This window comes from Anabrus simplex, chromosome 1 (genome assembly GCF_040414725.1).
Source record: "Anabrus simplex isolate iqAnaSimp1 chromosome 1, ASM4041472v1, whole genome shotgun sequence".
Lineage (NCBI taxonomy): Eukaryota > Metazoa > Arthropoda > Insecta > Orthoptera > Tettigoniidae > Anabrus > Anabrus simplex.
Window position 1 is genome coordinate 492,509,856 of NC_090265.1, and position 25,738 is coordinate 492,535,593.

The 25,738-nt window shown below is 37.0% G+C and overlaps 1 protein-coding gene across 2 annotated transcripts in view; it reads right to left on the bottom strand.

Annotated features, from left to right (window-relative positions):
• swm (Zinc finger protein swm) overlaps positions 1-25,738 on the bottom strand; it is a 503,429-nt gene that overhangs the window by 166,302 nt on the left and 311,389 nt on the right. For both annotated transcript variants that reach the window (XM_067135328.2, XM_067135327.2), the window contains 2 exons: positions 20,665-20,838; positions 7,784-7,924 (listed from right to left, as the gene is read on the bottom strand). In XM_067135328.2, the coding sequence (XP_066991429.2) occupies positions 7,784-7,924; positions 20,665-20,838 (315 nt within the window). The remainder of the gene's footprint in view (positions 1-7,783; positions 7,925-20,664; positions 20,839-25,738) is intronic.

Sequence of the window (25,738 nt, forward strand, 5' to 3'; positions counted from 1 at the left end):
GATAGACAAATCTGTTCAAAGAAAAATATAAGAATTGGCAATATTAATGTAGTATCTTTAGAAAAGGATGCAAGAATTCAGAAATCACACGAATAATGACAGAGAGAAACATACCGATAATGGGACTGGGTGAAATAAGAAAAGAAACAAAAAGAAGTGGTAGTAAGGTGCTGGAGAGGGGATATAAAATGTGGTTGTCAGAAAGAGACAACTGTAACATCTAACAGGACTGTGATTATAGGAGACTTCCATGCTAGAGCTGGGAATGATACAGGAGGATATGAAACAGTTATAGGAAGCCACAGAGAAGACCACAGAAATTATGAAGGGGAGATGTTATTAGACATGTGTCTGAGTAATAAATGGATCACTGGTAATAGATGGTATAAGAAAAGAGATAGTCACAAGTTTACCAGATACAGTTGGAACTTGCAACAGAAATTCATAACTGATTATATAATAATAACAGAGGAAATCAGAAGATGATTGACAGATGTGAAAGTGATACCAAGCATTAATCTTGATGGTGACCACGACTATTGGCAGGGGCATTGTTGAAATTCAGAAGGGGTAAATATGGGGAGAAAAGACAGGCAAAAATCAAATGCTGGAAACTAAAAGATAGAGAAATCCCAGGTATATATAGGGAAAAAATAAAACTCAACTTCCTAAAGATGAGAGGAAGAATGAAAAAGATTCGAACAGGCTTTAGTCAAAGCAGCAGAAGAAACCTGTGGAAGGACATCAACAAAAGTCAGACACAAAGAAACTCCAGGATGGAATGAGAGAATTGCAGATGCAGTCAAAAAGAAGAATAATGCATGGAGAGAATGGTTCAGAAACAGAACAGAACATAATAGAGACAAATGGAAATGACTAAGCAGAGCACCAAGGAAAATTATAACATTGGCTAAGAAGATGTCCTGGGAAAAATTTACAAAGGAGATAGAAGAGAATTATACGAATGACAAGAAAATATCAGGTAAGAGAAAGAAGCAAAAAGAAAATACATCAAAAGTCATCAACAAAGACGGAAAATCTGTGTAGGAAGAAAAAGAAGTTTTGAAAGTATGGAAAGAATATTTCCAAAATCTGTATGAAGGACAAAATGAAACAAATGAACCCAAGGAAATAGTTAAAGATAAAATAAATATCACCATTACAGTGGAAGGGATAAATAAACGATCAGATGAAATAGGAAGAGAAGATCTACAAATGTCGGATGTAGAAAAAGCTGCACCGTCCTGCTGTCTTAAGCAACCTACACCTTTCATGGTTTCCCATGAGCGTCTATTCAGGCACCTTAACTCTGCGTTTGGTTCATCCCACAGTGCCAGTTCTGCTTACCAATAGTGGCCCACTTCGCACTACGATCCAAGAAATAAATCTCTCGCAGCTTTAAAAATGTTTTCAACAAGCCGGAGATCTCACCCATTTAAAGTTTGAGAATAGGTTGAGGTCGTTTCGGCCCTAAGGCCTCTAATAATTCGCTTGACCGGATGAGACTCGTTCGAGCACCAGCTATCCCGAGGGAAACTTCGGAGGAAACCAGGAGCATTAGAAATAAAAAATGGCAAAGCTCCTGGAATAGATGACATCACAGTGGAAATGATTAAAGCTGCAGGACCTATTGGAATGCAGTGGCTGTATAGAATAATTAAGATAGTATGGACTGACGGAGAGATTACTGATGATTGGACAAGGGCAATTATTGTACCTATTTTGGAAAAGGTAATAAGGCACTTTGTGAAAACTACAGAGGAATAGCATAACTGTGCACCGCATGAAGATTTATAAATAATTATAATAAATTTAAAAAAATCACAATTAAGAGAAGAACAACAAGGATTTAGACCAGGAAGATCAACTATTGATGCCATATTTACAGCTAGACAAGTAGTAGAAAAGAAATGAGAATTTGGGAAAAACATCACAGTCGCATTTATAGATATACAGAAGGCATATGACATGGTTAGAAGAGAAGTGGTATGGCAAGGGCTGAATAGAATGGAATTGTCAAGAGAAATGCAATTCAGAATTAGAAACATGTATAACAAATGTCTGAACTGTGTTATAATATATGGCAAAAAATCATAATGGTTTAGAACAGACAGAGGAGTTCAACAAGGAAGTGTACTTTCACCAGTGCTCTTTAATATAGTGATGGGCAGCATTATGAGGAAAGTTCACCAAGGGTCAACAGCAAATGATGTGAAAGTCATACCATATGCAAATGATGTAATGATATGGGAAGAAAATGAATAAAAATTGGAAGAACAACTAAATACCTGGCAGAGGGCAAATAACCTCACTCCTTGTGGGTGGGGTTAACTTCCAATAAGTAAGAATATGTACAAATATGTAAAATGAAACCAAGAATAACCATATCAGAACCACACTTCGTTGACATTTTTAATTTTCAGTTGTCTAGAAGTAAAGGAATGGAATATGTAATTACATAAGAATCTGGGCCCTAGTGATAATACAGCCAGAAGAGCCTGTCAAGGGAAGAGCCATATTACATTTTAAGTGCTCTGGTTCCTTGATGTCATCACATTTTGAACCACTCATACCTTACTATGTTCCTCCTCATCAACTACCACCCCACTATTGCCAGCCCTGTCCTTACATCACTTAATGTACTCAACCCCACACATTTTTTGTCCAGTGCTCTGCCAATGACAATTTCCTCTCACTGATTATCATCCTCTCAAAAAAGCCACCATCCTATGAAAAGCAAAGCACTACAGTAGATTCACTGATAGAATTAAGATAAAAAGAACATACGGTGTCTAAAAATATGTACTGAAAGGAAACCTGATATTAATAGGGAGAAAAGAAATACACTATGAAAAATCCTGAAATCAATAAAAAAAACTGTTAGGAGATACAATGAAAATAAATGATTGATCCCACAGAAAACACCAAGTTTTCCAAATAATTTTAAATCCAGTGGAGGTAACCTACAGAAGAAGAAAACCAACCGAAAGTCAAGATCGCCAAAGATTCATCTCTACGCAGACATTCAAGGGCGGGGTATGGCAGAAGGCATCAAGGATGAGCTGCAGAATCCAGAAACTGAGGTTTTAGGTCTAATAAAACCAGGTGCCAAAACTGAAGACGTCCTTTCAAGTTGTGATCCTGTGTTAGAGAAGGACAATTATGTGGTAATTGTGAGTGGTACAAATGACATTGCTGCAAATGAAGGTGAGGAACTAATTACGACTCTCAGAGGTAAGATTTCCAAACTACCTGACTCAAAAGTAATTGTAGTTAATGTGCCACCTAGGTATGACCTTTTAGAGGACTCATGAGTGAACAAACCTGTACATGATGTAAATATAAAAATCAAGAGATTGTGTAAGAGTTTTAGAAATGTCTATGTAGTAGATACTTTAGGTCTTGGCAGGCAAATGTTCACTAGGCATGGGTTACATCTGAATGGTAATGGAAAAGCAAATCTCTGTAGACAAATTGCTACAATTATCAACAGAGATTTGCAAACTAATCTGTACTTAAGAAAACCCATACCACTAAACTGGCACATACAGGGAAACTTGCCAGAAAACACAGACCCTTAAATCAAGATCTATGTACAAGGATCTGGGTTCCAGGGACGTTCTCAACTCATGAGTCAAACGTTACCCAATTGCAACAGTCAAGTTTTAGGGAGGAAGGAGGTCTGAGATTGCTCTTGGTACACTGTCAGAGTGTAGTAAATAAACAATTAAAATTTGGTACATTGATGGAATCTTATGAGACTGATGTGGTGATAGGAGTAGAATCATGGTTGAGAGAAGGGATGGGTAATAGAGAAGTATTTCCAGAAGGGTACACAGTCTATCGTAGAGACTGAGAAGATAAAAAGGGAGGGGGGCTGTTTATTCTGATGAAGGAAACTTATTGTTCACATGAATGGTTTACCGATGAAAGGGATGAAATATTAGGGATAAAATTAGTTTGTCATAATATGAAGGAGGTGGGAATTACAGGAACATACAGGCCTGGAAGAGAGGAAAGAGACATGGAAATATTTGAGAAAATAATAGATTATACTCATAAAAACAATAATAATGATATGGGAGATCTAAACTTGCTTGAATGGAATGGGGCTGCAAGTGAAGCCCATAAAAAGAAACTGGCAAATAAGTTAATTTGGGAGGGAGGATTTACACAAGTAGTACAAGAACCGACTCGTCTCAATAACTTACTAGATGTATTCTTGGTTAAACCATGGGAAATTGTTGATAAAACTGAGGTAATTGAAGGAATAGGTGACCATAAGGCTGTAATAATGGATGTAAGACTCATACCCAAAATGCTTAATAAGAGGGCCACACAAGACAAGAAATTATATAGAAAAACTGAAGTTGATGAATTTGGGACTTACCTTAAATCACAATTCAGTTGTTGGATAAGTGAAGGGAGTAATGTGGATACACTTTGGGCTAAATGTAAAGGAATCATTTGGGAAGGAGAGAAGAGATTTGTACCTGTTAAGAAGGGTAAAATGACCTCAGACCCTGTTTATTATACAAGGGAAATAAGAAAATTAAAAAGAAAATGTAGAATAGTAAACAGGAAAATCAAAGAGAGCAGGGAGAATACAGAAACTAGAAAACAGCTAATGAGGGAACTGAATAGAGCGAAAAAGGAAGCAAAAGAGAATTATATGAATGGCATTCTTCAAGAGGGTAATGGCCACAAATGGAAATGAAAAAAGCTGTATTCATATATTAGGAATCAAAAAGGAAAAGGAATCCAAATTCCTACAATGGTGGGAGAAGGGGGTGAACACTATTTAACAGATACTGAGAAAGCAAACCTCTTCAGTAGGGAATTCACAGATTCAGTAGAAGATTGTCAGGACTTGGAAACCATAACAGAAGATAGAGAGGGAGAGACACATAGGGAAACAAGAAGCTTCTCATTCACAAATGAAGATATTTTCAGAGAAATCCAACTGCTTCAGCAAGGAAAAGCAGCAGGAAGTGATCAAATTACAGGGGAGGTATTAAAGAGAATGGGGTGGTACATAGTGCCTTAATTAAAATTTCTCTTTGACTATGTCATAAATAATAGTGTAATACCAAAGGAATGGAAGGAATCTATAATAATACCAATTTATAAAGGAAAGGGTGATAAAAGGAAACCAGAGAACTACAGACCAATCAGCCTGACCAGTATAGTTTGTAAAATACTGGAGAGTTTAATAGCAAAGTACATCAGAGGGATATGTGATGATAAAAATTGGTTCATGAGGAGCCAGTATGGATTTAGAAAGAAATTTTCTTGCGAGGCACAACTGGTGGGATTTCAGCAGGACATATCAGATCAGTTAGATTCAGGAGGCCAGTTAGATAGCATAGCCATAGATCTTTCCAAAGCCTTTGATAGAGTAGAACATGGAATATTATTAACGAAATTGGAGGGAATAGGATTGGACGTAAGGGTTATACGTTGGATAAAAACATTTCTAAATTCAAGGGTTCAGAAAGTCAAAGTAGGAAATAATATATCACAGGAAGAGAAAGTTTGGAAGGGAATTGCACAGGGTAGTATAATCGGTCTGTTACTTTTCTTAATATACGCAAATGATTTAGGGAACAATATAACATCAAAAATAAGATTGTATGCAGATGACATAATTGTTTATAGGGAAATAAATAACACTGAGGATTGTTCAGAATTTTAAAGGAACCTTGAGAGTATCCAACAATGCATTGAAGAAAATAATATGAAGGTTAATGGAGGCAAATTAACTGTTACAAAATTTACAAACAGGAGCTTTAAAACTGAATCTGATTATTCACTTTGGATGAAGTAGTTATCCCAAAATTTGGCAAGTGCAAATACTTAGGTGTGAGATTTGAAAGTAATTTGCACTGGAAGGGTCATGTTGATGACATTGTTGGGAAAGCATACAGATCGTTACATGTCATAATGAGGCTACTTAAAGGATGCAACAAAGAATTAAAAGAGAAAAGTTACTTAAGTATGGTTTGTCCATTATTGGAATATGCAAACAGTGTTTGGGATCCTCACCAAGAATACCTAATAAAAGAAATAGATAGTATGCAGAGGAAAGCAGCAAGATTTGTAACAGGGGGTTTCAGGAGAAAAAGTAGTGTATCAGAAATGTTAGAGGAACTTGGGTGGGAAACTAAGTAAGAGAAGGGAGAAAACTAGACTTATAGGATTATATAGAGCCTATACAGGAGAAGAAGCATGGGGAGAAATCTGTGAGAGGCTTCAGTTGGAAAATAATTATATCGGCAGAACTGACCACAAGTACAAAATTAGAAGGAATTTTAGCAGAAGCGATTGGGGTAAATTTTCATTCATTGGGAAGGGCGTGAAGGAGTGGAACAGTTTACCAGGGGTAGTGTTTGATCCTTTTCCAAAATCTGTACAGATATTCAAGAAGAGAATAAACAACAACAGAGACAATAAATGAAATGTTAGAGGGCATTCGACCAGTGCAGGATATTGTAAATAAAAAATGTGTGTGATTAAATTAATTCCATCCCCTGGTCTATGGAGTTTGGACAGGCCAAGTAAGGGACTGCCTGTAGGGGTGAAGTACAGTGGGGACTTCAAGGGCCCTGGGACCGCTACGGTAGCTGTGAAGGCCCTTCAGGAACTCTGAAAAGTGGTAGCAAAAGGGGCTCTGGTTAAGACGCAGCAGGTCGTTGTGCTGCTTAGGTTCCAAAATGGGTAAAATATAAATATGTAAATAAATTCAATGTTAATTTTAATCTTATACCAGTTGTATATTATTATTAGAAGTAATTTCACATACTGTATATGAGTTGACTATGTTTTTAAGATATTATAAGTAGAATTTTGTAAACAATTTAAATTTATTAAGGATGATGTGTGTGTTTATTAGAACAAATTATTAGCGTAAATTGTATAATATTGTATTCTAGGAAAATTTTCTTCGTCTCTTGTTAATTTAAAATTTAGTGCTTGACAATAATGTATTTGAGTGTACCATTTGCCACCGAGGTAGACACCTCATTTGCAAATAAAGAGATTTTGATTTGATTTGAAACAAAGTCCGACTCATTTGTGACTTCAACAACAAACTTGGATAACATAATTTGAGCGGCAGTAGACAGGGGGAGAGGAGTCTGCCTTTATGACAACAATTACGCACTTCAATTACGACTGGCTGTACGCAAGGGACCGTGCCATTATAATGAAAACTCCCCAACTCGATTGTGATTGACAGTGAGAAATGGGAGCCTGTCATAATAAAAACGTCCCTACTTGAATATGACTGAAAGTAGGAAAGGGGACTTGCTGTTATAATCCGTACTTTCAAACTCAACTGTGACTGGCAGTAAGAAATGGGACCTACCATCATAATGAAAACTTCCCAAACCGGACTTTACACGAGAAACGACGTATGGTGACCTTCCCATGATGTTCCTCGGGTAACGACAAGAGCAATGCAATCTAATAAAATTTTAATCACAATTCTTGGCACTGTATCCTGTAAGATACTACAGTACTCAAAAAGTGCCTACGATTTTAGTATTTCACACTCTGAGCAGCACATGTAAGATAATTATCCACCTTAACTCTGTAAACTAGTCTCAAATATATTTTTCAGGATGTCACCCAGAAATTAATAGTATGACGTTCAACAGCTCTTCAGAAATACCTAGACATAACTTGCATTGAAGCATTCACAAAATCAGCAAATATTTGCAGGTGATATATTAGACGATCACTTTGATTACAATGAAAGTGTATTTCAAGAAAAAAATCTTACCTCATTATTTGCAGAATTGTGCCAGAACACTTTGATAAACCTATTGTTAAGGACAGCTTCCGTGCTCCTATAAGCAGCATTAGCTTCTGCATGAGTTGAAAATGTGACAAGAGCTGCTTCAGGATCACCTTCATATGACACCTAGAAGTACACAAAGGATGATTATTGATTCCTTTATGGGATGGGGACATGAAGATTATCAGCCTCAATACTGTTGGAGGTAAGAAACATGAAACTTTAAGAAATGGAAATAACTGAAGGTCATTTTGCATACCCTGATATGCATATCATTGTTGTGCCTCAAAATAGCGTTATGCGACAATGTTGAGAGGAGAAATACTGACCTGCAGCACATGTCTCACTTAGAACGAAAATTTACTGATATAGTTCATGCAATACTGAACCTTAGATGTCAGAACCTTTCTGGCCGGAGTTCTAAACTGAAATATAACCACACAGCGGTTATCCTAAGCACAACAACGATATACAGAATTATTTCAACAAAAAAAAATGACTGACTTAGGGCAATTTTCACCTTATAAGTAACAGAAAAGAACAGATAAGTGACGTGACAAATCAAGTACAGTATATAAAGATAAAGACACGTAATAGAATGAACTGCACAATGGCAAGTTAGCATCAGAAGAGGGAGAGATAAAGAGAAAAGGACAAAAATAAAAATATAAAAGGAGACAGAGACAAACACAAATATGTTATGGGCAAGGCCAAACATGAAAACACAAAAGAGCAAGGACAATCTCCACAGCTTTGCAGTGCCAGAAAAATTAATAGCAATTCTGTGATTTTTTCTTTGGATTAAGATCTTTCATATTTTGATGTGACAGGTGTTTAGAAAGTAATACAATCTATGCATTTGTTTTATTTCCTTTCTATTGGTATGTAAAAACTTAATTTATGGCTGCTTACACAACATTTTGTGTAACATTTGTTGATGGAAATTGTGGGAGTGCATAAAAGTACAACTGGGATACACTGGGCCTAAGTTTCAAGACAGGGGTGAAGTCATGAGTGGTAGAATGGAAAATGAAGCAGGAAACTGAAAACTTCACCCAGATGTAACAATGCTGAACGCCATTTAGTTCTTCTCCAGAGTTGAACCATGTTGTTGTTTTCAGCACCTTCCATGCAGTTTGCCTACATTTCAAGTACATTGCAGTATTCTTTGTCAAGGCAACTGAAATACCCCTTCTCGATCTGAGGTAATTAGTCTCCCAAGCTGGGGTATTTCAGTCGCCTTAATAAGAATACTGCAATACGTCAGCAAACTGTATGGAATGTACAGAAAACAACACAGTCAACCTGGAAGAACAACTTAATAGCTGTACAGACTGTGGAAGCTTCACATCTAAAATGCTTAATGTTATTTATATTTAGACGACAGATTTGCTCCCTCAGAAGTGCTAATAGAAAGATAGAGGGAAACTTCTGGGGTTGATGTTTGTTCTAGAACAGTAAGGAATAGATTGCAAAAATTTGATATGGTGCCCAAGAAGGCAGTAAAGAAACCAATGCTCACCAAACAATAACATATGATGCATGTAAAGTGGACTAAAGAACATTGGCACTGGCCAGCTGAGCACAAAGTCATCTTCAGTGATGAATCTAAAATCAACATTGGTAGAAGTGATGGGGGTTATTATAGAGGGTTTTGGAAGGCAAGTGAAGCACTGAATCCAGCCCATACTCTACAACTAGTGTTATACTAAGTGGGTGTTTCTCATACAATCGTATTGGCAGTATCAATATCCTAGAATTTCTTGTCAATACAGGGAAGTACAAGAAAATTTTGAAGAAGATTTTATCAGCAGGAAGGGATTTGCTTGCAGGACAACCATTAATTTTTCAGCACAACTCAGCATCCTCAAATCATGCCAAAGCAGTCAAAGAGTTCCTAAGTGAGCAAAAAAATGTCACAGCACTATCCTGGCCAGGCAATTCACTAGATCTAAATCAAATTTAAAATTTGTGGATGATTTTGAAGAGAAAATAAGAGAAAGGAAGCCTCGGACAAAACTGCAACCGACTGAAGATGCTGTGAACATCTGGTATCAAGCTATGCCTGGTGAAATCCTCCAACATCTAGTAGATTCCAGGCCAAAGAGGTGTGAAGAATTTGAGAGGTCAAATGGCTATACCACAAAGTGCTAGTGCCAAAATAAAAACGAATCTGTAAAGTGTAAAATTTTGCTATTGCACTTTCAAGCCATATATTAAGCTGTTACATACCATTGGCCAAAAAAAAAAAAAAAAAAAAAAAAAAAAAAAAAACAACTTTCAGAAAATATATAGATTGTATTTCTGTCTAAACACCTGTCATATTAAAACCTCACACAATTGCTATTCATTTTTCTAGCACTGTATACACAGCCATCTGATGATACTAACGTTCCTATTTTTATGACTAACTTCGAACAATTCACTGTCATATGTACCATTACGAATAAACTTTACCGATTACTCGTAGAATGTTCATTCTGGTATTGACGTACTTACTTTTACAGATTGTCTCATCTTTCCAGCTGTATAACGAAGAGTGAAAGTCCATAATTCCTCTGTTATTAGAGTATACGTTCCCAGTAATGAGCCTATACTTAATTCCTTTGCTTCGATGATCGTATTCCCAAATATGTTGGACCTGTTGCAGGCTAAAGCCTTGTATGTACTGATTATAATATATGATGGGTTGTTTCTTACTCCTTCAAGCATGACCTAGGCTATTCTTTAAAATTTTATATAAGAGCTTCTTCGCAGGTGCACATCCTGTGTGGAGCGTTACTCAGAATCTTAACAGAGATCTACTGTATTTACGTAGTGTTTCTGTTGTTTTCTTACAGGGTCCTTTAATAAATAGTTTCCCATGTTTGATGCTTGTTGTTATCCAGCTTTTAAGGTGGCCAGTGCTCCTGATGACTTTTATATTGTAACACTTAACTGATATTCCAAGGGTTGATTCTGGTACTGTCAAGAATGATCTAAATCTTGTCTAGCAAGTTCTTCAGTTTTTTTATTTTTCTCAAGGCCTCTGTGGTCTGGTACCCACAACAGATCGACATCAGACTGTGCATCTTATATAGGGCTTCTGATAAGTTCACCTTCATACACCCCAGTGTCAGTGGGTACGGTCTGACACATCCCACTCTGATGAGTCTAGTGTCAGACCTAAGATGAAACGCTGGTTAATAGAGCAAACGCTTGAAAAGCCTTACATCTGTTCTGATCTGTGTGTTCTCCACGGTATGACAGTGCAATAACATATTCTTCTACCAATTTAGAAGACACTTTGAGGCTCAATAGAACCCTAATTGCTGATTGATTGTCTGAAAATACAAGAATATTTTGCTTCTAAAAGCTCTCCTTATGTTTTTGTATGTACGCTGTAGGATTGCAAGTATTTCAGTGTATAATATGCGACACATTTTGCCAAGGAGAAACTTATACTTCCTTGGTCTAACTCCATTATACCTCCGAGCCTATTTCCAATCTGTTCTTGATCTGTCTGCAAACCACATCCAGGCACCCTCAGGACAAACAGGGTCTTCCTTCCAGTAGATTGGGTCAATGATAACATTACATTTGACACTAAATTGTGAATCTTTCATTTCAAGCCTTGTTGCATTCTATGGAGTGCTTACCCTGGCCTCCCCCCTTGATTAAAATATCAAGTGGTATCAGGTTCAACAGCACCTCCATCGCGCCATTTGGGGTTGTAGTGAAAGCTTCTGAAACACCTAGGTAAGCCATTCTTGGAATCTTGCTCAGCTGAACTAGAATATTTCATTCTATAGCACCGTATAATATGGATGGTCGTATTAACCTAGCACAAAACCAATGGGTCATACAAGGTCTTAGTTCTCATCTATTACCATACATTCATCTGATTACCAATCCATTACAGACCGTCACTCTGATTTTGATCTGCCACGAAAAATATGGGTATTTCTGAACAGAATAACAACTGGTCATGGACGATGATTTGATGTACAAATTGCAGAAATGACCCTCTCAAGAGTGAGACTATGATGCAACAAAGGCAGACCATTTAGCACATCACCCACAACGGCACCTTAATATCCTGCAGACTTTTGGTGGAAAATGAATCGTCTATCTATTACATCATTAACTTGAACTTTTTCCTTGGATTCAGTCATGCTAATAACTAACTCACTAATCAATCAATCAATCAATCAATCAATCAATCAATCAATCAATCAATCAATCAATCAAGCAATCAATCTGATTACAATAAAAGAGGATGTGAATTTTCAGTAGATTTTTGTAAAATGATATTTCAGGTAAGCCTGGAGTCAAGAATTACTCCCCAGTGCTAAACTTGACCCAATATTTTAATTTATTCACCATTCAAAAATATAGCTCCTAATTCCTCGAAGTTTCTTTTCCTGGTGAAGGAAACAATTGCAGTTTTATGCAAGCTTATTTTAATTTTTCAAGTGGTATTTCTTTTGAGTAGCTACTGACACAGTGGCACATTTTCCATAAGGTACTGGGAAGTAACATATAGTGAGATACTCTTGTGTAGTATAGTATTTTTATCAGGTTCAAAAAGTACAGAATATGCATCAAGCTGTCAAAAATGATCATAGTACGAAGAGCAAGGCGTCTGGCTTGCTGAAGAAACAAAGGGAACTTACGGTGAGATACTTTTAATTGGTCAGGTGTTTTCATTAGGTTTAAAAAGAGTGTCTCACTAGCAAGCTATTAAAATGATTACAGCATCAAGGTCAAGGAAACAGAATCTGTCTCAGGAAAGCAACAGGAAACAACTTTCGATCCATATGGTTCATTTTTCAGAGAGTACTCAAACTGTGTATCTTTTCCTATATACACCAAGCAATTCCACACGTAACCAGACTTAGATTCACACAGTTCAAATTATTTGATACCGAATCTTGAGTGCTTAGACGGTATGAAAAGTTTCCATGACAAACATCCCTTCCACAACATAAGAGACTCATCTACACACACATCTCTTTCGGGTGGGTACACACTTCAGAATCTGCTATTCAAGTGCTCCAGAATAGGTTTCAATTTGTCAAGTTTCTTCGGACCACATGTAGCTTCATTGTATGCTTTGTTATTGCTAGTTGTTTTACGTCGCACTGACACAGATAGGTCTTATGGCGACGATGGGACAGGATAGGGCTAGAAGTGGGAAGGAAGTGGCCGTGGCCTTAATTAAGGTACAGCCCCAGAAGCTTTGTTATTGATAAAGTGTAAGAATTTGAGAAGGATGAAATCTTCTTTCAGAGAACAGCTCCAAAAACATTGGGGTCTCTAATATCTGTCTACGAGAAAAGTAGCTCTTGTTGTCAGGTAACTGATGAATGCCTTAAAAGAGAAAGAATGCAAGTAAAGTCATAATTTCATCTTTATTTGTGTCAGTCCACTGATTCACTCTCGAATATAGTTTCAAGTAAGATAAATGACATTTATAACTTGTAATATAGTTTCAAGGTCAGTGCGCTATCTAATGTTATTTGATTTACGTCCCACTAACTACTTTTTTAAGGTCTTCGGAGACGCCGAGGTGCCGGAATTTAATCCTGCAGGAGTTCTTTTACGTGCCAGTAAATCTACCGACACGGGGCTGTCGTATTTGAGCACCTTCAAATACCACCGGACTGAGCCAGGATCGAATCTGCCAAGTTGGGGTTAGAAGGCCAGCGACTTAACCGTCTGAGCCACTCAGCCCGGCAGTGCGCTATCTAAAAACTGTTGAGCATAGCGGTTGGTTTCCCTACTAATTAGTTCCGCTAATTCAGGAGTGATAAACAATTGAAAATATTCTAGCAGATTGTTTACGTCTTCAATTTGTACATGCAGTCTAGGCTGCACCGTAAATGTAAATCTCGACCGTTCAGATTCTACCTTCGTCCATAAACTGAGCTGAATACCACCGCTATTGCTACCGTCACGTTCACTTGAGTCACTTTCACCAATGCACTCGGTATATCCTGACATTTCAACATTAGTCTCACTATCAAATGACACATCACTCTCCGAATTGTCACAGTGTAATAAATCAAACAGTTCTTCTTCTCATAGACGTTTCCGAGCTCTGCTTGCACTGGCCATAATGCACTCAGGAGCCCGACAGCCGGTACTGGTTGGAACGAAAGCAATTCGCTCAGTCACATGGTTTTAGGAGAGTGATACTGTAGGCAAAGCTCAAAACTAACATACACGCAGAAAGGAAGTGATCTAGGAACCTACAACGGAATAAGTCGTCATACCCATTGACAACATTTCAGAACTGAGAATTTTTTAGTACCTGTATTTGTTTAAGTTTCTTCTGGATGGAGTTGATGAGATATTTCTTGACAATTCTGAATCTGTTATCTGAGAAGAATTGCATAGTTTTGTTAATATAATCAGATTTATACATGACTACAGTTGTGTTGCCCCTATCAGCTTTAGAGATAATTAGGTTGTTATCTTTGCCTCTTCCATGTTACTATGAACAGCTGATCTGCTGGGCAGTCTATCAGTTTCATGTTTTATACTTAAGTTTTTTTGTTTTTCTGTAATGACTGCATACTTCTTTTCATTTTTCTAACTGTCACCATCATTACTTTTCTGCAATATGATATTCTGATACAACTGATATTTCTACACGACATCAAGAACAAGTATTTTATATATTCTTATTTATGTTTTGTTTCTTTCAAAATAACACAGTGTGACCCTTCAAGATTTTCTTTATAGACTTTTAATGTGATGTTTTCTCTAGATCCTTTTCTACAAACTTTGTATTATTTTCAAGTCTGAAGAAGGCCCAAAAGGGCCAAAACGTGTATCACTAATTGTGTTTTCAAATTAACATTTGTGTATTGACTAAGGTGGAATTTTAATTTACATATTTCTGAGCTAATTTTAAGTCCCTCATTTTTTTGTCCATTTAGAAACAACATTAAGAGCTTTTTGCATACGTTCCTTAACAGAGTTTGGGAATTTCTCTTGCACAACGATAACAATATTATCAGCATAGCTGAGGATGTTGCAAGTCTCAACTGCAGTCAGCAGTCTGTCTACCACAAGATACCACAGCAGAGTAAGTAATATCCCTCCCTACCTGCAGACAGCAGCCAGTAACTTTAGCTGTTATGACAAACTTTCCTTTTCAAGAAATTGAGTATTTCACAATCACTTGGTTTAACTGAACAAGGCAAAAACTACTTGTTTAGAATTTAACATCACCATAGGACATTTTAAGATAACCTATTTTAACACAACCTTTGTCATAAGGCAAGGCAGCCAATGTGAAAATAAATATAACCAACACAAGCTGGACAAGTTGAATTACTTCAAGTAATGGAAGGAATCATGAGATATCACTTGCTTAAGTGCAATAAGCACCAGATGCTTGATTTTACAAACTTAAAATTTAGCCTAGGGCCTACAAACCTAAGTTGACTACATCATGACATTAATAACAGGAATAAACAAATACTAGTACAAAACTAATTCTTCTGCTTATTATTACACAAATAAAATCCCTCTGCATTACAAATTAAAATAACATAAAAGAAAAAGAAAGCACACAAAGGACAATCCTCGGACGATTTACCTAAGTAACAATCACAATGCTTTTGCCTTAAAAGGTGGCTTCAAGCCAACTGTTTTGGTATCCTTATCAGAGCGTTACACTGCTCAAGGCATTAATTACTCCTTACCTCAGAGGCAAAGATCATTACATGAGTGTGATCATTGAAGATGTTGTGTGTAGTATCACCACACCATCAATGGTGACACTTGCCCTCGCTCCATATGAGAATTGCAGAGAGGTTTGGAATTGAACCCAAGCTTCTGTTACTAGTGATTAGTGATACCATCTCCTCTCCTACTTGGGAGCCGGCATTCTGGTAGTAGGGCCAACTTTCCGATTTTCTTTTTTCCCCCTTTTCTTCTCCCACTAAGCGGACTTGAAGTGAACGACCACGGGTTCAGACCATAAAGACTTGACCCCTTAATAATCACAACCAGATGCTAAATAAGTGTTTCTACTGCCTGTTCATGTAATACTTCAGTGAACATTGTGCCAAAGCATAATATGAAAAAATACAACATAAACTTTTTTTTTTGGTAGTTGCTTTACGTCGCACCGACACAAACAGGTCTTATGGCGACGATAGGACAGGGAAGGGCTAGGAGTGGGAAGGAAGCGGCCGTGGCCTTAATTAAGGTACAGCCCAGGCATTTGCCTGGTGTGAAAATGGGAAACCACGGAAAACCATCTTCAGGGCTGCCGACAGTGGGGTTCGAACCTACTATCTCCCGAATACTGGATACTGGCCGCACTTAAGCGACTGCAGCTATCGAGCTCGGTTACAACAGAAACAATCTAGAACACATACGAGGGAGAGGTCAATGATCTCAATATTAAGCCAATACACCATATACAGTAGAAGTCCATTATAGCGAGAAAATACAATGGTGAACAATTTACTCGCTGTAACAGATTGTCATTACATAAGATTTTTCATAAAAGTCGAGAAAAACCCCATACACATTAAGATCAGTATGAAACGGCAATCAGTTTGTTCAAAACTTGTGTTTTCGTGGATGATATCCACACTACGGGTTGTTCATTTGTTATTTCTTGAAATCTGATACTACATGAAAGTGTACGTTTAATTTCATTCTGAATAAATTATAGTATCACTCCACAGGTCTCTGTGGCAAACGTTCCAATTTTCTTCTTCAAATAGCATCACCTAACCTAACCGTATATGTAGGTATCAAGAAAACGTATTCCAAGCGCATGTGGAGAAATAAAAACCTCCTCGCCAGAAATTTACATGGGAACAGCCTTTCCGAAATTTAACTAGATGCGAGAAAATATAAACCATTCTGAATCAGTGATGTACTCTGCCATATCCTGAGGTGTATCTCATTCTTACTTACTTACTTCATTTCAGTACCAGTACATAACATTAAAAATTGAGCGATCGTTTACTTCAGCCTTTATTTCTAACGAGTTAACAACTGCTATCGGCCAAATTATTTACGTATTTACTACAAAAACATGTTATCCTCTTTTATTTTGAATTTTCTTTCAGTGAACAGCAGTTGATGGGCATTACTAATGGACTCCGACATTGCCTTTGAATGTCGAGGAGAGAGCTCGCAAGTGTACATAGCGAGAAAACGATACAGTACCAAAGATGCTGATCGCATCTTATGGTAAATGCTTCAGTTTTCTTATTCAAACAGTGTCACCTAACCTAACTTAACTATACTATACGTATCATGAAAACATTCCAAGCGCCAGTAGAGAAATGACAACATTCTTACTATAAATTTACATGGGAATAGCCCCTCCAAATTTAACCAGACACGAGAAAATATATAAACTAACCTCTGAAATTAGTGATGCGTTCTGCCATCCTTGAGGTGTATAGCATTCTTACTTAATTTCAGTACAGTTGACACCTGCAATCGAGCACGTTATTTACATATTTGATACGTAAACATATTCTCTCCTTTCAGTTCTAATTTTCTTTATGGAACAGCAGTCGACGGGTATTACTAACTGACTCTGACATCACCTTTGAATGTCGACGAGAGAGCTTGCAAAAATACTATACCAATGGTCGCATTTTGTGGCAAACGCTTCAGTTTTCTGATTCAAACAGCGTCACCTAACCTAATGTAACCCTATATGTACCATGAAAACATATATCAAGCGCCAGTAAAAAAGTGATAACCTTCTCCTTATAAATTTAGATGGGAATAGCCTTATCAAAATTTTACCAGACGCGAGAAAATATAATCTAACCTCAGAAATCAGTGATGCGCTCAGCCATATCTTGAGATGTATCGCATTCTTACTTAATTTAAGTGTAAAACATTAAAATTATCGAATGTTTACGTAGCCTTTATTCGTAACGAGTTAACAACTATCGACCACGTTATTTACGTATTTGTTATGAAAACAAGTTCTCCTCTTTCATTTCTAATTTGTTTTACGAAACAGTAGTTGACGAGTATTACTAATCGACTCTGACATCGGCTTCGAATTCACAACTAAGCATTTTTTATTTTCCACCTTGTCGATACACTAAATTGCTTAAGGCGACTTATTGGTTAAAAGTGGTACATGTTTTGTATATTATCAACATCTTCAGCCACATAACACTGTTTAAATGAAACATTCATATATTGACAAAGTATCAATGTTGATATACGAGCCGCTGAGAGTCAAAGAGGTCTAAGTCAAGAAAAGTCAGTTTTTGAGTTATACCACCCAGTGTATTTATAACGCATGAAAATTTGTTGTGAAGAAGTGGTATAACGATAACTCCCATGGGAGATGCTTGAGAGTGCTAGATGGATTCTTGCCATCACGCCAGAGTGGAGCGCATTTACAGGATGTGGTATAAGTCAAGCGTCACGGCCACGTGGTTGTGTTGTTCTGTGTTCAATATTGTTGTTATTTATGTTCTAAAATCAAAAAGTCCTTGTAACTGTGCTAGTAAGTATTGATATTGTTTTCTTTATTTAGATTTTTAATATTCAGGTGTTATTAAAGTAAAAATAGTCTTTATTCACTCTGCATGTTGAAATTCTAAATAGTAAAGAACTTGATAAATGAAATCTAAGTGGTTGATCATACGTTCATGCTATCAGGACATCCCTTTCTTCCAAACGATCGGGATTTCAGAGTTATCGAGAGAAAATCAAGAACTGCTCAAATTTTCAGTCTGGATGATTGGTGTAATACCATTCAAAAGGCAAGGAGAAAACAACCCTTTGCTGTTTATAGAATGGCTCTGAATGACTTTGTCTCAACAAAAGACATGGAGAAAAGTGTAACATTTAGAAAAATGAACACGCAAAATGAAAAGTTCAGTTGGCTTCATGTTCAATGGCTTCGTTTTCAGAAAGACTCTCTTCATCTCATTCTCTACAAGGAATCTTTCAAAACTATGGACATTACTCCTTCACATCGCGTTCGTGGTGTTCAACTCATCCCTCTCAACAATGCTGTGCGACTTATCACTGAGGCTATGAAGAGAGACATGATGACCCTCTCCCATACATCCCTCCGGTACACTACACTTTCTTCAATCAACTGACAACTGTGAATTTGGCTGTGGAGTATGGACCTGATTATGTCGACCCATTACAAGAGGAAGATGACGTAGATTGTGAAATTGAGTAAACTGGCATCTTCCATTATAAAGTCTGTTTAAATTTCAGCATGATAATTTAATTTTCAGAAATGCTGACATTTGGGCAAAACAATTTATTTATAATTCATTAGTGTTCATACTGCTGAACTATTAGACCAGATTTAACAACAGAGCAATTATTTTAACTCAGTCTGTGAGAGAAAAAGTTGTAATGGAAGCCATACGTGCAGTTTCACATCTACTGTACAACATTATGTTTCGTCAACAATTATTTTATAAATACATTGCCATATTAGAGGTTAAAACACAACCTATACATTTTCCTTTTACTCAACTTGTTCGGAAGAGTGGTACAACTCTTGATTTGTACCACTTTACCTTTCGCTATGAGTAAACTGCTGACAGGAAAAGTGGTACTCCAAATTTTAGGAACGATATAAAGCGATTTAAGAAAGAATAACTAAAATGTCTTTATTAAATATAATTTTAATATATCGTCTGCGTATTTCATCAAATGAATCATGAATTCTTGTAAAGCCTGAATTTACATGAAATGAAATGTGAAACCTTTAATTTCTCAGAATGGGAAAAAATTGACTTAGACCACTTTGGCTCTCAGCGGCTCATATACTGTTCATATATTGGTAAAGTATCAATGTTGATATATATTGTTAATATATGAATGTTTCATCTAAGCAGTTTTATGTGGCTGAAGATGTTGATAATATACGAAACATGTACCACTTTTAATCAATAAGTTGCCTTAAGCAATTTAGTTTATCGACAAGGTGGAAAATAAAAAATACTTGGTTGTGAATCTGTTTAAGTGCGATACGGACCATGAAGCTGATTATATGTAATCGCCTTCGAATGTCGACGAGAGAGCTTGCACGTGCACACAGCGAGAAAAAGATACCGTATCGAAGAAGATGGTGATCACATTTTGTGGCAAACGTTTCAGTTTTCTTATACAAACAGTGTCACCTAACCTAACTTAACCGTACTATATGAATCATGAAAACATATTTCAAGCGTCAGAAGAGAAATGATAACCTTCTCGCTATAAATTTACATGATAATAGGCTTTCCGAAATTTAACCTCTGAAATCAATGATGCACTCTGCCATATCTTGACATGTGTACTTCTTACTTAATTGCAGTATTTAGCATTAAAATTAAGCGATCATTTACTTCAGCTTTTATTTTCAAGAATTAACAACTGCTATCGGACATGTTATTTACACATTTATTACAAAAACATGTTCTCCTCATTCATTTCCATTTTTCTTAATGGAACAGCAGTCCACTGGTATTACTAATCGACTCCAGCATCGCCTTCAAATGTCTACGAGAGCTTGCTAGTGGACATAGCGAGGGAAGGATACCAAAGATAATAGATCGCATGAAATATAATCGCTAGGTGCATAAATGTCGGTAACGGAAAAATTGCACATGCTTAATCGCTTGTAATAATGGATGCATCAGTGATAGAGCTCTTACTGTAACCAAAGGATAATACACAGTTTAATATACAGTAGTAATTTTGAAGGGACAGACAAAATCTGTCAATATAACGGGGTTCTCGTCATATGCCGCACTCGTTATAGCGGACTTCTACAATAATTAATCAGACACAGAACAAAAACGTGTGAGAAGGCATGTATTTGCATGACACTGATGTCCAAGTCACTAAAATACCGAACTTACCTGTATATTAACTATTTTCCCAAACTTAGCAAAATGATTGTTAAGATGCGTGATGTTATTCATCCCTCTAGGAACCTTCTTTAGTTCAAGAGAACAGTTGTTAGGATTCTTGTGCCGTGGTCCCAAGCGATTGTAGTCAAAAGTCTTCCTTTTCAGAGTTGGAGATTCCTTGGACTGAAAGAAACCAAGTCCGTAACAATTAAACTAAAAATCAGATAAATATGTATTCTTTTACAATCACTGCAATAGAACCAGTTGCACAAATTTAAACAATTATTCAATTTAAATTTATTACTAAAACCATAATGAATAGAATAATATAGTGAGCTGACATGTGCTAGTTCATATGTTCTGCCATTACAGTGCCATTGCAGAGTGCTAGTTTCATCAGTGTGCGATTGCAGAATGTAAACACATGGCCATCATAAATGGCATAGGTTATTTAAATTATTGATTGAAATTTAGTGAGTGTTTCTTAAAGAATGTTTTTGTTATTTGTTGTGCTCTAGTGTTTACTAGTTTATTTATGAACATTGCAGAGTTTCATTTACTAAGTGCTCATGCTAAAAATATAAATCATTTTTGTAACTGCAATTGACACCAGAGATATTTTACAATGAGTTGTTATTTTAATAGGTAATACCGCTTCCTCTATCAATATTAATGTATTTATTTTTCCCCATTTCGAGCTGCATATGCCATAATTGTGTGAAAATAGTCGCAACACAAGTAACTGTTCACAAATTAACATAAACGTGAGGTAGTTTATTAGCCAAGCGTCCGAATATTGACTAGGCGTTTTACTGCAAGGAGATACGTCCAACGTAAGTCATTCTTCAAAAACGTACAAAACAGTCATCTCGTTACTGTAATAATTAAAAAATGCTTAAATTCATGCAGGTCTTATTGCTCTTGAGTAAATTAAATGTTACAAGATTCTAGGCCTATATTAAATTTGTTATTACAGCAACTGTGTGATTTTCACTCATTTTAGCTGGTTTATCATACAAATCCTATAATGGTGGAGATCAAACCACATATTCCACACACTGTACAAGTCATACTTTGTGCCCATTCTCACATACAGTCTAGAAACATGTACAGTGAGAGAGAGAGAAGTTATTACAAGCATGTGATATGAAGTTCTTACGAACTGACGACGGGAAAAAAAAAAAAAAATGCAAGGACCCTCTAAGGAATGATGACATCAGAATGGAACTGGAAGTGAACTTGATAGAAAAGAGGCTTGAGAATAACATGGTGTGGACATGTAAAGCGAATGCCTGGTGCAAGAATACCAGATGCATGCCTAGAAAGAACGGTTGAAGGAAGAAAGCCGGTGGGAAGACCTAGGAAGAGATGGTTACACCAACTGAGAGATGATGTGGGGAGAAGAAGCAAAAACTGGGAGTCAGTGGTGAGCGAGACGGCTTCTGGACAGACAACGATGGCGAAGGCTCATTCCAACACCACCCTAGCCGGCACGCAAGAGTGGTTCTATGATGATGATGATGATTCAACACCTTAAGTCTATGCACAGATGATAGTACACTTAAAACAACCCAGATTAAGAAAACAGAGATGGAATGTCATGCAAATAATAACATGCCAACTGTCGTATTACCACTAATAACAAGCCCAGCTTCGACTAGTAGTGGCAATCCTGCAGATGGCAGAGAACATCCAAACCTTGGACTAACACATGAATGAGATGGTCATCACACTTGTTATTCTATTTATTATGCTACTATTACTACTGCTTTTTTTCAGCTTATCCCAGGTTTTTCTACGGTCACTGGAGCCACCTGGCTCATTTTTTGGTTTTTGCTACAGGTTTCAGGCCAGATGTGTTTTCTAACACCAGATGATTTTTTAAGTAAAAATACCAACCTGGGGTTGACCAGGAATTAAACCTTAGCTGTCCAGGCAGAAAGCCAATGGCTAAGTCACTAGGCTATTCATACCCCCCTCACTAGTACTACTAGTAATTGTATGGCCTCAGCGACTATGTGCAGGAATTTCAATTTTCACTGTCTAGGGTACCTGCACATAAATTTTGATGCTTCAATTTTGCTCTATCAGATGGCAATTAACAGTGCTAACTAGTCACATCACTTGAAAAGATTTTCTCTGAATTAGCTACATTAGTAAATACCATATATATGTGAATAATCTGCGCACCCCAATTTCAGGAGAATTTTTAAAAAAGAAAGCTTTAACCTGTGTTTTATTTAGTATCTACATAATGATAAACCCCAAAATGGAATAAAATATATTTACTTATTTATTAATGAGATACAGCTGATGGAGAATCCATTTTACACTAATTATATTTACCCCTGTGAACCATGTGACCTTGCCGTGGTGGGGAGGCTTGTGTGCCCCAATGAACCAGGTAGCTGAGCCACAGGTGCAACCATATCAGATAGGTATCATTTAAAGTTTAAAACTTCATAATTGTTCCGTGTTGAACTGAAAATCACAATACTAATAAGAAAGTGTAAAGGTTCCACCTTTACCATATGTAAAAGGTGATGAGAATCTAATTGTGATGATAGACTGGAATGCAGTGATAGGCCAAGGAAGAGAAGGTAATATAGTAGGAGAATTCGGACTGGGACAATGGAATGAAAGAGGAAGCAGGCTGGTTATATTCTGCACCGATCACAATTTAGCCCTGGCTAACACTTGGTTCAATCAACACAAACGACGGCTGTATACATGGATGAGACCCGGAGACACTGGAAGGTATCAACTGACTTCATTATCATTAGGCAGAGATTTAGAAACCAGATGTTGAATTGCAAGTCTTTCCCAGGAGCAGACGTGGACTCTGACCACAACGTGTTGGTCATGAAATGCCATCTGAAATTGAAGAAATTGAAGAAAGGAAGGAATGCAAGGAGATGGGATCTAGACAAGTTGAAAGAAAATAGTGTGAGGGATTGTTTCAAGGACATGTAAGACAGGGACTAAATGAAAAGGCTGAAGGAAACACAGTAGAGGAAGAATGGACAGTCATGAAGAATGAGATCAGTAAGGCTGTTGAAGAAAAGTTAGGAAGAAAGGAAAGATCACCTAAGAAACAATGGATTACTCAAGAAATACTACACCTGATTGATGAATGACAAAAGTAAAAAATGAGGAGGGCAGAAAAAAAATGCAGGCGAATCAAGATTGAAGTAGATAGAAAGTGCAGGACTGCTAAGGAAGAATGGCTGAAAAAGAAGTGCAAGGATGTTGAAGGCTGTATGGCCCTAGGAAAGGTAGATGCTGCAAACAGGAAAATCAAGGCAACCTTTGGAGAAAGGAAAATGAGGTGTATGAATATTAAAGGCTCAGATGGAAAACCACTTCTAGGGAATGAAGACAAGTCAGAAAGATGGCAGGAACATATCCAACAGTTGTATCAAAGTAAAGAAGGAGATGATAGTGCTCTAGAACAAGAGGCTGTTGATGCTGACGACATGGGAGGCCCAATTTTGAGGTCAAAATTCGACAGAGCTTAAAGAGACTTAAGTAGGAACAAGGCACCAGGAATTGATCACATACCCTCAGAATTACTGACTGCCTTAGTGTGTAAGATGTATGATACGGGAGAAGTGCCATCTGATTTTCGGCAGAATGTTGTTCCCAAGAAAGCCAGTGCTGACAACTGTGAAAACTACCACACCATTAGATTAGTATATCACGTCTGCAAAATTTTAACACGTAATATTTACAGAAGAATGGAAAGACAAGTTGAAACTGAGTTGGGAGAAGATTAATTTGGCTACAGAAGGAATGTGGGAACACGTGAAGCAATCCTCGCTTTATGTCTGACCTTAGAGGACAGAATTAAGGAAGACAAGCCCACGTACATGGCGTTCGTAGATCTAGAAAAGGCATTCGATAATGTTGATTGGACCAGGCTGTATGAGATTCTGAAGGTGATCGGGATCAGATACCGAGAAAGGAGAATTATCTACTATTTACACAAAAATTCAGTCTGCAGTGATAAGAAACGAGTTCCTTCAAAAAAGAGGCAGCAATCCAGAAAGGAGTGAGGCAAGGCTGCAGTTTGTCTCCTCTCTTTTTCAATATTTACGCAGAACAGGCAATAAAGGACATCAAAGAGGAATATGGAAAGGGTATCAAAGTTCAAGGAGAGGAAATCAAAACCCTGAGTTTTGCTGATGATATTGTTATTTTATCTGACTCTGCAAAATATCTGGACAAATTGGTGAATAGCAATAGTCTTGGGGAAGGAATACAAGATGAAAATAAATAAGTCCAAAACAAAGTTAATGGAGTGCGGTCGATGTTTTTGGTCCGTATTGAACTGAGAATAATATATAAGTAATAATAATAACAATGTAAACGTTTCCACCTTTTCAATACTACAATATATTCACAAAATTACAAATTACACGGTACTAGTTTCGACCCATCTAGGGGTCATCATCAGCCGTATTGGAGCAAAGATCATTTGTGGCGAAATCCTAAGAAAATGTTATTTTAAAGAATAACAAGTGAAATGAGATGTTATGGTAATAGTTAATAATACAAGGAATATACATACTAAGAGGTTTTTAACAAAGAATAAAGTAAAAATTATAATCATGGAAATCAGTAAGTTCTTGTATTGAAATGAAATATGGCTTAGGAAGAGGGCTTAAGGTGGGGCTGAAGGGTGCGGGAGAAAGTGTAATTGTCTTGGAAAAGTACCTTTGATTAAATTTAGGATTGAGTTTAGGTTGGCTGCATTATTGTTTCTTGAGACTGTTTTTTGTGGTCCTTTTTCCCTATTACATGCTGACTTACATTCCGTCGGTGCTTCTACAAGCAAGTGCAGGTTATCGAGTGTGGAAATAGAGGATGTTTTAGAAAGAGGTGAGTATTTCTGACGAAAGTTTGTTAAATTCAGATGGTGATTTGAGTGATGTGGATGACATCGCTTTAGCAAAGTCCGCGGTTCAGAATCAAATACGAGTGACAGTGCGCAGAATGGCAATGTACATGTCACGACTAATACATTTTGATGGGAAAACATGTCTAATTACGTGAGTCAAATAGAACAGGACCTCAGAATGAA